General features: G+C 43.2%; 1 protein-coding gene across 2 annotated transcripts in view; it reads left to right on the top strand.

The window, feature by feature from the left end:
- LOC139538184 (uncharacterized) overlaps nucleotides 1-13,626 on the top strand; it is a 36,616-nt gene extending 22,990 nt beyond the window's left edge. Inside the window, exon 5 of one of the 2 annotated variants that reach the window (XM_071340053.1) lies at nucleotides 13,031-13,626. In XM_071340053.1, the coding sequence (XP_071196154.1) occupies nucleotides 13,031-13,129 (99 nt within the window). In that variant the 3' untranslated portion in view covers nucleotides 13,130-13,626. The remainder of the gene's footprint in view (nucleotides 1-13,030) is intronic. The other variant, XM_071340054.1, reaches the window with a different exon arrangement.
- Nucleotides 13,627-14,670: the final 1,044 nt, after the last annotated feature.

Consider the following 14,670-nt stretch of genomic DNA (forward strand, 5'->3'; position numbering starts at 1 on the left):
CCCAGAGAATAAGCCTATGGACACCTATATAGAAGAGGCTCTCGCCATGGGATTCATCCGTTGATCCACGTCTCCGGCTGCATCCAGTGTCTTTTTTTTATTAAAAAAAGGATGGTAGTCTCCGTCCCTGCATAGATTACCGACCCCTCAATGACCTTACCATCAAGAATCGCTTCCCTCTGATTCCGGCCGCACTAAAACAAGTTGGACAGGCTACCATCTACTCCAAACTGGACCTACGTAGTGCTTACAACCTGGTCCGTATCTGAAGTGAGGATCAATGGAAGACTGCGTTCATCACCGCTAGAGGTCACTATGAATACCTGGTCATGCCCTACGGTCTCACCAATGCTCCCGCAGTCTTCCAGTCCTTCATGAATGAAGTTTTCCAGGTCATGATCAACCAGTTCCTCATTGTGTACATTGACAATATCTTGATCTACTCTCACTCCATTGCAGAACACGTGCAACAGGTCCTCCAACGGCTACAGGACCACCATCTTTATGTCAAGGCTGAGAAGAGCGCCTTTCACGTTACTACGGTAACCGTCCTAGGGTTCGTGCTGACACCAGGAGGGTCAACATGGACGAAGGCAAAGTCACGGCCGTGCTTAACTGGCCCAAACTTACCACGTAAAGAAACTACAACGTTTCCAAGGATTCTCCAACTACTACCGCCGGTTCATCCGAAACTGCAGCAGCACAACCGCTCCACTCTCAGCTCTCTAACCCGTACCCTCCAATGGACTGACACCGCCCGTACTGCATTTGAGACCTTGAAATGCCTCTTCACCTCTGCACTCATACTTAGGCAGCCAGATCCTACCCTTCCTTTTGTTCTGTAGGTGGATGCATCCGAGGTCGGCATGGGAGCGGTTCTCTCTGTGGGTCAGGACACCTCCCAAATTACACCCATGTGGCTTCTTTTCCAAGAAACTGTCACCCACTTAGAGGAACTATGATGTCGGGAACCGAGAATTCCTCACCATTAAGCTGGCTATCGAAGAGTGGTGCCACTGGTTAGAGGGAGCTCATCACCCATTCCTTGTCCTTACCGACCACCGCAATTTGGAGTACTTAAGTGCTAAGAGGCTCAACCCCAGACATGCTCGCTGGGGACTCTTCACCCGATTCAACTTCACCTTCACTTCACCTATCTGCCCGGCAAGAAAAATATGAAGGCTGAGTCCTTATCCCGTCTATTTGACGCCCCTTCCTTTAACCCAGCTCCCGAGCCCATCCTGCCTCTGTCTTGTGTCGTGGGACCCACACAGTGGGAAATCCAAGCAGCCATCCAAGAGGCCCTACGCCATGACCCAGCACCTCCCGACACCTCTGCAGGCAAGACCTACATTCCTGCGTCCGTCAGACCCCAAGTAATGCAGTGGTGCCATACCTCGCTGAGTTCTGGCCATCCCAGAATTACCCATTACCACAGAGCTACTGACAAGCAAGTTCTGGTGGTCATCCCTAACAGCCGACGTCCGAGATTACGTTCTTTCCTGTCCCGCCTGTGCTTGGGCAAAGAGCCCACGCCAACTACCTACCGGTAAGCTCGAGCCTTTACCTACACCACATGGTCCCACATCGCCATGGATTTCCTCCCGGATCTGCCGGACTCTTCGGGCTTCACGACTATTTTAGTTGTAGTGGACTGGTGCTCCAAGATGTGCCAACTAATCCCCCTTCTGCATCTACCTAATGCCATGGAAATGGCTGAGTGCATGTTCCAACAGGTGTTTCGTCCTTATGGGATCCCAGAAGACATTGTTTTGGATCGGGGACCCCAGTTTGTCTCCAGGGTGTGGCAAGCCTTCTGCAACCAACTGGGGGTTTCCATCAGCCTATCCTACGGATACCATCCCCAAACCAAGGGGCAAACGGAACACCTGAATCAGAAAATAGGGAAGTACCTTCGCCAACACTGCACCCACCAACCACACGAGTGGAGTCACTATCTAGCCTGGGCTGAATACACACAGAACTCCACGCTGCATTCCTCACTCCATCTGACTCCTTTTCAGTGTGTCCTTGGATACCAACTAGAGGTCGACCGATTATGATTTTTCAATGCCGATACCGATACCGATTATTGGAGGACAAAAAAAGCCGATACCGATTAATCGGCCGATTTATATAAAAAAATTATATAATAATAATATATATATATATATCATACACACACACACACACATTTTTGTAATAATGACAATTGCAACAATACTGAATGAACAATGAACACTTTTATTTTAACTTAATATAATACATAAATACACACACGCACACAGCTCTGAAGTGACAATGATACTGAAGAGTCTGCTTAGGAGACAAATACTCTCAACTGTTTGAATAAAAATAGAGTTTAAGTTACGTGTGATGAATGTTGAAAACATAACCTTTCATTTCTATATGCAGGAAATCCTATTTTAATAATGGGCATGGTAAGAATTGACAACCAAAGTGCGAGTCATAATTCCCATGACACCTAGCAAAATCTGAAAAGCGGTTCCTTCATTTATTCCATAGGATATTTTTAGATTCACTTAAAATAAGGTCTGTGTTTCGTGTAGGCTTACATCACCGTGCCAATTTTATAACTGTGTAGATATCCATAGGACAAGGTAACTCTGATCAATATTGGCTCAATATATAAGCGAAGATTTAAAAAAAATTGTAGAGTGGATTTATGAAAATATGTTGACAAACGTTACCTTATCATAGTGAGATTTACACGGGTATCAAAACGTCGAGGCGGTTTAAGCCTGCACGAAACACAGACCTTATTTGAAGTAGATCCAGACATTCTCTATGGAATACATGAACGGTAAAATAACGAAGGAACCCCTTTCAAATTCAGCCGCAAGTTATTACAGGAATTATAACGCGTCGACTATTTCTCTCTAAACCATATACTTTTGACTAATCAGGAAACTATCACCTCGAAAACAAAACGTTTATTCCGTTCCGTATTTTATCTAACAGGTGGCATCCATGAGTCTAAATATTCCTGTTACATTGCGCAACCTTCAATGTTGTCATAATTACGTAAAGTTCTGGCAAATTAGTTCGCAAAGAGCCAGGCGGCCCAAACTGTTGCATATACCCTGACTCTGCGTGCAATGAACGCAAGAGAAATGACACAATTTCACCTGGTTAATATTGCCTGCTAACCTGGATTTCTTTTAGCTAAATATGCAGGTTTAAAAATATATACTTGTGTATTGATTTTAAGAAAGGCATTGATGTTTATGGTTAAGTACACATTTGAGCAATGACAGTCATTGATTGATTGTTTTTTATAAGATAAGTTTAATGCTAGCTAGCAACTTGCCTTAGCTTACTGCATTTGCTAACAGGCAGGCTCCTCGTGGATTGCAATGTAATCAATGCAAGATTGGATCCCCCGAACTGACAAGGTTAAAAATCTGTCGTTCTGCCCCTTTCCTAGGCCGTCATTGAAAATAAGAATGTGTTCTTAACTGACTTGCCTAGTTAAATAAAGATTTTTAAAAATAAAAAAATAAAAATCGGCAAATCGGCCCCGATTAATCGGCCATTCCGATTAATCGGTCGACCTCTAATACCAGCCCCCCGTGTTCCCATGGGAGACAGAGCCCGGAGCTGTGCCTGCCGTCGATGAGTGGTTTCGATGGAGCGAGCAGGTTTGGGAGACAGCACAAATACTTTAGTACGGGACGGCAGGTAGCCTAGTGGTTAGAGTGTTGGACTAGTAAGTGAGAAATTGCAAGATTGAATCCCCGAGCTGACAAGGTAAAAATGTGTCTTTCTTCACCTGAACAATGTACTGTTCCTAGGCCATCATTGAAAATAAGAATGTGTTCTTTACTGACTTGCCTAGTAAAATAAAAAGTATAAAACTGAAAATTATTTAAAATTGCTTATTTTAAGCGAACCAGATGTCTTTGTTATTTACCGATAGCCAGGGGCACACTACAACACACAGACATAATTTACAAACAAAGTATTTGTGTTTAGTGAGTTCACCAGATCTGAGGCAGTAGGGATGACGAGGGATGTTTTCTTGATAAGTGCGTGAATTGGACCATTTTCCTGTCCTGCTAAGCATTCATAATGTAATGAGTACTTTTGGGTGTCAGGGGACATGTATGGAGTAAAAAGTACATTATTTTAATTAGGAATGTAGTGAAGTAAAATAAAAAGTTGTCAAAAATATAAAGTACAGATACCCCAAAAAACGACTTAAGTACTTGAAAGTATTTTTACTTACACCACTGGCCCTCCCTCATTCGGCAAATCAATTCATGACTCCGTACCTGCTCCTGTTTACAAGCACAAGCTCAAACAGGAAGTACCTGTGACTCGCTCATTGAGAAATGGACATCAGAATCAGAGATTATGCTACAGTACTGCTTTGCTAGTGCTGATTGGAATATGTTCTGAGGCTCCACCAATAATACAGATGAGCTAACCACCTCCGTCACCGGCTTCATTAGGAAATGCATCGGCGACGATGTCCCCCCAATATAAAGCCCTGGATTAACACAAGGTTGGACCCTGTATATGGCTTACTTATGAATGGCATTTCACTGTAATTGTGCACGTGCCATTAAAACTTGAAATGATCCTGTTTATTTTTATCCTTTTTATACCCCGTATTTGACCGATGTCAAGCATACCCATACCACGATGCAGTCCCACCATGCTTGAAAATAAAGAAGCAGTTAGTCAGAGATGTGTTGGATTTGCCCCAAACGCAAGGCTTTGCAATTAGGCCTAAAAGTGTATTCCTTTGCCGTGTTTCTTTGCAGTATTACTTTAGTGCCATGTTGCATAAAAGATGCAACATGGGGTAGGTGGGACGCTACCGTCCCACCTGGCCAACATCCGGTGAAATTGCAGAACGCGAAATTCAAAATACAAAATGGTAATATTTAACATTCATGAAAATACAAGTGTCATACATCAGTTAAAACCTCTTGAAGCTAGGGGGCAGAATTTTTATGTTTGGAAAAATAACGTTCCCATTGTAAGCTGCCTATTTCTCAGGTCCAGATGCTAGAATATGCATATAATTGACAGAGTAGGATAGAAAACACTCTAAAGTTTCCAAAACTGTCAAAATATTGTCTGTGAGTATAACAGAACTGATTTTGCAGGCGAAAACCTGAGAAAATCCAACCCGGAAGTGACTTCTATTTTGAAAAATCCCTGTTCCATTGCCTGCCTATCCTCCATTTAAAGGGATATCAACCAGATTCCTTTTCCTGTGGCTTCCTCAGCGTGTGAACAGTCTTTAGACATAGTTTCAAGCTTTTATTTTGAAAAATGAGCGAGATTTCTTAAAACGCGTCAGTGGATACATGGATGTCCCTCCATTAGTTGATGCGCTCGACACTGTATGCTCGATCTTTTCTTTCTCTCCAGTATTGAATAGTTTACAGTCCGGTTGAAATATTATCGTTTATTGATGTTAAAAACAACCTGGGGCCTCCCGGGTGGTGCAGTGGTCTAGGGCACTGCATCGCAGTGCTAGCTGCGCCACCAGAGTCTCTGGGTTCGCGCCCAGGCTCTGTCGCAGCCGGCCGCGACCGGGAGGTCCGTGGGGCGATGCACAATTGGGCTAGCGTCGTCCGGGTTAGGGAGGGTTTGGCCGGTAGGGATATCCTTGTCTCATCGCGCTCCAGCGACTCCTGTGGCGGGCCGGGCGCAGTGCGCGCTAACCAAGGGGGCCTGGTGCACGGTGTTTCCTCCGACACATTGGTGCGGCTGGCTTCTGGGTTGGAGGCGCGCTGTGTTAAGAAGCAGTGCGGCTTGGTTGGGTTGTGCTTCGGAGGACGCGTGGCTTTCGACCTTCGTCTCTCCCGAGCCCGTACGGGAGTTGTAGCGATGAGACAAGATAGTAATTACTAGTGATTGGATACCACGAAAATTGGGGAGAAAAGGGGATAACATTTATTTAAAAAAAATACAAAAAAAATAAAAATAAAATAAAACAACCTGGGATTGATTATTAAAAACGTTTGACATGTTTCTAAGAACTTTACAGATACTCTTTGGAATTTTTGTCAAGCCTTGATGACCTGTAAGGCTGTGGAATACTGAACATAACGCGCCAAACAAATGGAGGTTTTTGAATATAAAAATAATCTTTATCGAACAAAAGGAACATTTATTGTGTAACTGGGAGTCTCGTGAGTGCAAACATCCGAAGATCAAAGGTAAGCGATTAATTTTATTGCTTTCGTGACCAATCTACACTGCTGCTAGGTGTTCTTAATGTTTTACCTCGTGATCGATAAACTCACACAAACGCTTGGATTGCTTTCGCTGTAAAGCATATTTTCAAAATCTGACACGACAGATGGATTAACAACAAGCTAAGCTGTGTTTTGCTATATTGCACTTGTGATTTGATGAATATAAATATTTTTAGCAAATTGTTTTTTATTTGGCGCTATGCAATTTAGCGGTTGTTGATGAAAATGATCCCGCTAAAGGGATCCGTGCGTCAAGAAGTTAAAAGCTTAACTTCTTGTTAATCCAGCCGCTTTGTCAGATTTCAAAAAGGCTTTACGGCGAAAGCATACCATGCGATTATCTGAGGACAGCGCCCAGCACACAAAAGCATTAAAAACATTTTCCAACCAGGCAGAGGAGTAACGAAAGTCAGAAATAGCAATAAAATAAATCACTTACCTTTGAAGATATTCCTCTGTTTGCAATCCAAAGGGTCCCAGCTACATCACAAATGGTTGTTTTGTTCGATAAAGTCCTTCTTTATATCCCAAAAAAGTCAGTTTAGTTGACGCGCTTCATTCAGTAATCCACCGGTTTCCCTCGTTCAAAATGAATCCCAAACGTTACCAATAAACGTTATCAAAACAAGTCAAACAACGTTTCTAATAAATCCTCAGGTACCCAAATATGTAAATAAACAATCAAATTTAATACGGAGAATAGTATGTTCGTTACCGGAGATAAATAATGAAGTGCGCGCCCTCACCAGAACGCGCTACAAACACTACAGCCAAAATGGGAGCCACTTAGAAAAACTACAAATTCTTGCTAATTTTTCCAAAAACAAGCCTGAAACTCTTTCTAAAGACTGTTGACATCTAGTGGAAGCCCTAGGAACTGCAAATTGGGAGGTATTCCTTATATATTCCCATAGAAAGGCATTGTAATCAGTGGTGAGCTAAAATATTCTGGATGGATTGTCCTCGGGTTTTCGCCTGCCACATCAGTTCTGTTATACTCACAGACATTATTTTAACATTTTTAGAAACTTTAGTGTTTTCTATCCAATACTACCAATTATATGCATATCCTAGCTTCTAGGCCTGAGTAACAGCCAGTTTACTTTGGGCACCTCATTCATCCAAACTTCCGAATACTGCCCCCTACCCCGAAGAAGTTAAGAATATTTGCATTCTGTGTATTTGCATTCTTCCTTTAAGTTATTCTTGTGGAGTCACTACAATGTTGTTTTTCCATCCTCAGTTTTCTCCAGTCATAGCCAATAGCAATGTCTGCTATCGGTATAATGCCAGGAGCTGCTTGTGGATTTGACAGCTCTAACGCAGTTCCACCTCCGACACCGCCAAAACAACTGCTATGCTAAGTCCGCACTCAATGAGCTGTATAAGGCCATAAGCAAACAGAAAAATGCTCATCCAGAGGCGACACTCCTAGTGGCTGGGGACTTTAATGCAGAGAAACTTAAATCCGTTTTACCTCATTTCTACCAGCATGTTAAATGTGCAACCAGAGGAAAAAACTCTAGGCCACCTTTACTCCACACACAGAGATGTGTACAAAACTCTCCCTCACCCTCCATTTGGCAAAATCTGTCCTTAATTCTCTCCTCCTGATTCCTGCTTACAAGCAAAAACTAAAGCAGGAAGCACCAGTGACTCAGTCAATAAAAAAGTGGTCAGATGACGCAGATGCTAACTGTTTTGCTAGCACATACTGGAATATGTTCCGGGATTCTTCCAGAAGCATTGAGGTGTACACCACATCAGTCACTGGCTTAATCAATAAGTGCATCGATGATGTTGTCTCCACAGTATGCGTACGTACATACCACAACCAGAAGCCATGGATTACAGGCAACATCTGCACTGAGCTAAAGGGTAGAGAAGTCACTTTCAAGGAGCGGGACTCTAACCCGGATGTTTATAAGAAATCCAACTATGCCCTCAGACGAACAATCAAACAGGCAACGTGTCAATACAGGACTAAGATTGAATCGTACTACACCGGCTCCTACGCTCGTCGGATTTGGCAAGGCTTGCAAACTATTACAGACTTCAAAGGGAAGCACAGACGCGAGTTGCCCAGTGACACAAGCCTACCAGACGAGCTAAATTAGTTCTTTGCTCGCTTCGAGACAAGCAAAACTGAAGCATGCATGAGAGCATCAGCTGTTCCGGACGACTGTGTGATCACGCTCTCCGTAGCCGATGTGAGTAAGACCTTAAAAAAGGTCAACATTCGCAAGGCCGCAAGGCCAGATAGATTACCAGGATGTGTACTCCGAGCATGCACTGACTAACTGGCAAGTGTCTTCACTGACATTTTCAACCTGTCCCTGACTGAGTCTGTAATACCAACATGTTTCAAGCAGACTAACATAGTCCCTGTGCTCAAGAACACTAAGGTAACCTGCCTAAATGACTGCAGACCCGTAGCACTCATGTCTGTAGCCCTTGAAGTGCTTTGAAAGGCTGGTCATGGCTCACATCAACACCATTATCCCAGAAATCCTAGACCCACTCCAATTTACATACCATCCAAAAGATCCACAGATGATGCAATCTTTATTGCACTCCACACTGCCCTTTCCCACCTGGACAAAAGGAACACCTATGTGAGAATGCTATCCATTGACTACAGCTCAGCGTTCAACACCATAGTGCCCTCAAAGCTCATCACTAAGCTAAGGACCCTGGGACTAAACACCTCCCTCTGCAACTGGATCCTGGACTTCCTGACGGGCAGACCCCAGGTGATAAGGGTAGGTAACAACATATCTGCCACGTTGATCCTCAACACAGGGGCCCCTCAGGGGTGCGTGCTCAGTCCCCTCCTGTACTCCCTGTTCACCCATGACTGCATGGCTAGGCACAACTCCAACACCATTAAGTTTGCAGACGACACAACATTGGTAGGCCTGATCACCGACAACGACGAGACAGTGTATAAGGAGAAGGTCAGAGACATGGCCGTGTGGTGCCAGGGCAACAACCTCTCCCTCAACGTTATCAAGACAAAGGAGATGATTGTGGACTATAGGAAAAGGAGGACAGAGCGTGCCCCCATTCTCATCGACGGGGCTGTAGTGGAGCAGGTTGAGAGCTTCAAGTTCCTTGGCGTCCACATCACCAACAAACTAACATGGTCCAAACACACCAAGACAGTTGTGAAGAGTGCATGACAAAACCTATCAGGAGACTGAAAAGATTTGGTATGGGTCCTCAGATCCTCAAAAGATTCTACAGCTGCACTGGTTGCATCACTGCCTGGTATGGAAACTGCTCAGCCTCCAATCGCAAGGCACTACAGAGGGTAGTGCGTACGGCCCAGTACATCACTAGGGCCAAGCTTCCTGCCATCCAGGACCTCTACCAGGCAGTGTCAGAGGAAGGCCCTAAAAATTATCAAAGACTCCAGACACCCTAGTCATAGACTGTTCTCTCTGCTACCAAACGGCAAGCGTTACCAGAGCACCAAGTCTATGTCCAAAAGGCTTCTGAACAGCTTCTACCCCCAAGCCATAAGACTCCTGAACAGTTAATCAAATGGCTACCCAGACTATTTCCATTGCCCCTCTCCCCCACCCCCTCTTTTACGCTGCTGCTACTCTCTGGTTATTATCCATGCATAGTCACTTTACCTCTACCTACATGTACATATTACCTCAATTACCTCGACTAACCTGTGCTCCCGCACATTGTCTCTGTACCGGTACCCCCTGTATATAGCCCTCGCTACTTTTATTTTACTGCTCCTCTTTAACTATTTTTTTACTTTTTATTATACATTTTTTATTTAACACTTTTTAACACTTTTCTTAACTGCAGTTTTGGTTAAGGACTTGTAAGTATTTCAGTGTAAGGTCTAACTGCATCTGTTGTATTCGGCGCACGTGACAAATACAATTTGATTTGTCCGCTAGAATCTAACCCTAAGCTAGAATCTAGCCCTAAGTGTGCATAAATGCTCTCTGGATTTTAACTTGCAACCTTTTGGTCTGGAGTGTATTAATGTTTCAGCAGTGCCTTCAGATGGTTACTTTCATAGCAGCCACATAACGACAGCAGTCTTTGGATTTTATATGGCGGTTGGCAACCAACATTAAGGTGCATTACCACCACCAACTGGACTTGAGTATGGACCTCAGTTCATCTTTCAATCACCCACGTGGGTATATGCTCCTAAATACCAATGAGGAGATGGGAGAGGCGGGACTTGCAGCGCGTCAAGCGTCACAAATAAAACCAAGTTCTATTTTAGCGCCTGGCTACGCAGACGCTCGCGATCAGCGTGGGTGCAATGACTGATTAACATGTATGTGTAAATGTATTTTGCAATGCTCGCTCGGTGCTCGAGCACGCAATGGAAGCGGTGTGGTCAGTATGTTAGTAAACCCGCTTCAATCATGCAGTACAGTGTACAGTCAGAAAGCAGTTTATCAGTTACACCGGTGGGTCCCGGTGGCAATAAATTAATTAAACCAAAAGCTTACATTGACTTGGAAGAATTCCAGTGTTGGATAGCCATAGCCAGCTAGCTAACATAGCATCTCTTTTTGTTTGAGCCGGGGTGTTTGTTAAGGCTAAGCTAGCAAGCTGCATTTGCTAGCTAAGTAAGTGAAAGTGAAAAAAATACATCAAAACATAGCTAGCTCTCTCTCTCACTTTTGCTTCTCCTTCATTTTTAAGAAATGTATTTGTACATAACTGTTCAACTATTGTCTTTCTATCCCTTTGAGTCAACTACTCACCGCATTTTATGCACTGCAGTGTTAGCTAGTACTAGATTCATTCTCTAATCCTTTGACAACATGTGGACAACATGTCAGTTCATGCTGCAAGAGCTCTGATAGGTTGGAGGACGTCCTCCGGAAGTTGTTATAATTACTGTGCAAGTCTAAGGGGATGAGAACCATGAGCCTCCTAGGTTTTGTATTCAAGTCAATGTAACCAGAGGTAGATGGAAACTAGCCTTCCTCCGGCTACACAATGATGCTACCCCGAAGAGTGCTATTAAGTGTTTATGTTAATGTTTATGTTCATGTGTTAATGTGTTTACTGTGGACCTTCATTGCAAAACAATGTTTTAATCAATTTTTTGGTGACGTGAATATACACTACATGACCAAAAGTATGTGGACACCTACTCATCGAACATCTTATTCCAAAATCATGGGCATTAATGTCAAGTTGGTCCCCCTTTGCTGCTATAACAGCCTCCACTCATCTGGGAAGGCTTTCCACTAGATGTTGGGACATTGTTGCAGGGACTTGCTTCCATTCAGGCACAAAAGCATTAATAAGGTTGTGCAATGATGTTGTGCGATTATCCAAATCTACTAATAGTATGCATATATTAGCTTCTGGGCCTGAGTAGCAGGCAGTTTACTCTGGGCAAGCTTTTCATCCGAACGTGAAAATGCTGCCCCCTACCCCTAACAGGTTTTAATAAGGTCGTGCAATGATGTTGTGCGATTAGGCCTGGCTCGCAGTTGCCGTTTCAATTCATCCCAAAGATGTTCGATGGGGTTGAGGTCAGGGCTCTGTGCAGGCCAGTCAAGTTCTTCCACATCGATCTCGACAAACCATTTCTGTATGCACCTCGCTTTGTGCACAGGGGCATTGTCATGCTGACAAAGGAAAGGGCCTTCCCCAAACAGTTGCCACAACGCTGGAAGCATTGAATCGTCTAGAATGTCATTGTATGCTGTAGCTTTAAGAGTTCCCTTCACTGGAACTAAGGGGCCTAGCCTGAACCATGAAAAACATGCCCATACCATTTTTCCTCCACCACCATACTGTACATTTTGCACTATGCATTAGGGCAGGTATTGTTCTCCTGGCATCCGCCAAACCCAGATAAGTCCGTCAGACTGCTAGATGGTGAAGCGTGATTTATCACTCCAGAGAACACGTTTCCACTGCTCCAAAGTCCAGTAGCGGCAAGCTTTACAGCACTCCATCCGACGCTTGGCATTGCACATGGTAATCTTAGGCTTGTGTGCGGCTCACAAAGTTAATGTGCTGAAGTTACTTCCAGAGGCAGTTAGATGTTTCCAATAAGTCTGTGGCCCTTCCCTTTTACTTCCACAGATCTGGTGGTGGAGCTGCACAGTAGCAGGATATTATAGATTGCTATTGACCAAGAAGTTAAGAAGTCCCAATTGTCATCACAGTACAAGATTTTACAGTAATTTAAATCAGAATACAGTAGCATACTGTTCATTTAAAGAAATAACACCTTCATGTTTTTGTATATATTTACTTAATTTTTACTGGAATTTTAGGCAAAGCGCAGAAATGTGTTGTTGCTAATAAATATATACTCTATCACCATTATGTCCACAGACCTGGTGGCACAGCTGGAACTTCAGGTAGTTAGCAACCAAGAAGTTGTTAGTTCAAATCCTGGTTGAGTCCCAAGTAAACATTATACAGCAGCATACTGTCCTTCAGTATAAACACCTTAGTTTCTCTGTAAAAATAGTATCTAACTCATGGGATCATATGTTGAAATTTTTCCTCCCATTTTGTCATGTTGTTTATTTCACATGAGATATTGTTCTCACATGTACTAAGATGTTGTCATGTGTAGTTTTATGTTATCACATGTTGCTTCGCATGTCGTCACGTTTCTTCACGTTGTCACATTAACTTCTCTTTTTGTCTCACATCTTTTAACTCCCTCCTTTCATCCCCCTTTTCACCTCTCATCTATCTCTTATCTTCATTCTTCTCTCCTTCTCTCCTTCACTCCTCTCTTCTGCTCACCTCTCTTCTCTCCCCTACAGGAGAGCAATGCCCCATCTCAAGGTCACACTGCCCAAAGAGCACAGCGCCAGCGGAGTCAGTACTTCGAAAGATTCAACTCAGTCTACGAACATTACTGAACACATCAGAAGCAATCAGAAGTTGAATCAATAACAAATCACTCCCCACCCGTTTTGGTAAAAATCTGAGGGATGGGCCTGGAGAAATGTAACCACTCTCAAATTCCTGGACAGAGCTATGGATGCAAGGACTGATTATATAACAATTATAGTTTCGCCATGTTTTGAGGCACCATGTTTGTTTACATTTAGTTTGTTTGCAAACATTGGAGTAAAATATGCTTATATATCGGGTTCTGATAGGGTAAAACAGCTGAACTAAGTTCATGAGGCATTTCTAAGTTATATTCTTCAAGAATCAATGGGTACATATCACAAATGTATAAATTGACAAAACTACTGCAGATTTCCCCTTTAAAGTGAATTCACCTATACCTCATAAAGACCTTACTTTATGTAAATAAAGTAGGAATGTGTGTAAACCTACTCTCTCCTCTGGCTATGGAATTACACTCAAATGTACAGTAAGAATAAGAGTAAAACAATTAAACTAAAAACATTGCCTTCTTATTAGGTAATATACATTAAAGGAGCATTATGCAGAAATCACTGCCATTTCCTGGTTGCTAAAATTCTAATTGTTTGCCTAATTTCAGTTTATGTGACAAAACAAGCAGTAATTGTGTAGAGAATCATTGCACCATCTAAACCGCTGTGAAATATACTTTCTACAACAAAATGCATTGTATTTTCAGCTGTTTGAAGCTGGTGTACAAAACTAAAAGTAAAATATGCAAAAACGAAACTTAAGAACGGGAAGCATAGAAATAGCACACACACAACAGATATACTGCTTCTTAGACTTGCTTTCATTGAGAATGACAGATCTATACTAAAAAAATATGTAACTGAAACATGCAACAATTTCAAAGATTTTACTGAGATACAGTTCATATAAGGAAATCAGTCAATTGAAGTCAATTCATTAGGCCCTAATCTATGGATTTCACATGACTGAAAATATAGATATGCATCTGTTGGTCACAACTACCTTAAAGATACCCCAAACATGCTCAATGGGTGACAAGCCTGGTGAGTATGAAGGCCATGGAAGAACTGGGACATTTTCAGCATCCAGGAATTGTGTAGAGATCCTTGCGACATGGGGCTGTGCTTTATCATGCTGAAACATGAGATGATGGCAGCAGATGAATGGCACTACAATGGGCCTCAGGATCTCGTCACGGTATCTCTGTGCATGCAAATTGCCATCGATTAAATGTGATTGTGTTCGTTGTCCGTAGCTTATGCTGCCCATACCATAACCCCACTGCCACCATGGGGCACTCTGTTCACAATGTTGACATCAGCAAACTGCTCGCCCACATGACGACATACATGCGGTCTGCCATCTACCCGGTAGAGTTGAAACCGGGTTTCATCTGTGAAGAGCACACTTCTCCAGTGTGCCATCTGCCCGGTAGAGTTGAAACCTGAGACGTTTTCTGACAGTTTTTGCAGAAATTCTTCGATTGTGCAAACCCAGTTTCATCAGCTGTCCAGTTGGCTGCCCTCAGATGTTCCCGCAGGTGAAGGTGCCG

The sequence above is a fragment of the Salvelinus alpinus genome, chromosome 14 (assembly GCF_045679555.1).
Source record: "Salvelinus alpinus chromosome 14, SLU_Salpinus.1, whole genome shotgun sequence".
NCBI classification, from domain to species: Eukaryota; Metazoa; Chordata; class Actinopteri; order Salmoniformes; family Salmonidae; genus Salvelinus; species Salvelinus alpinus.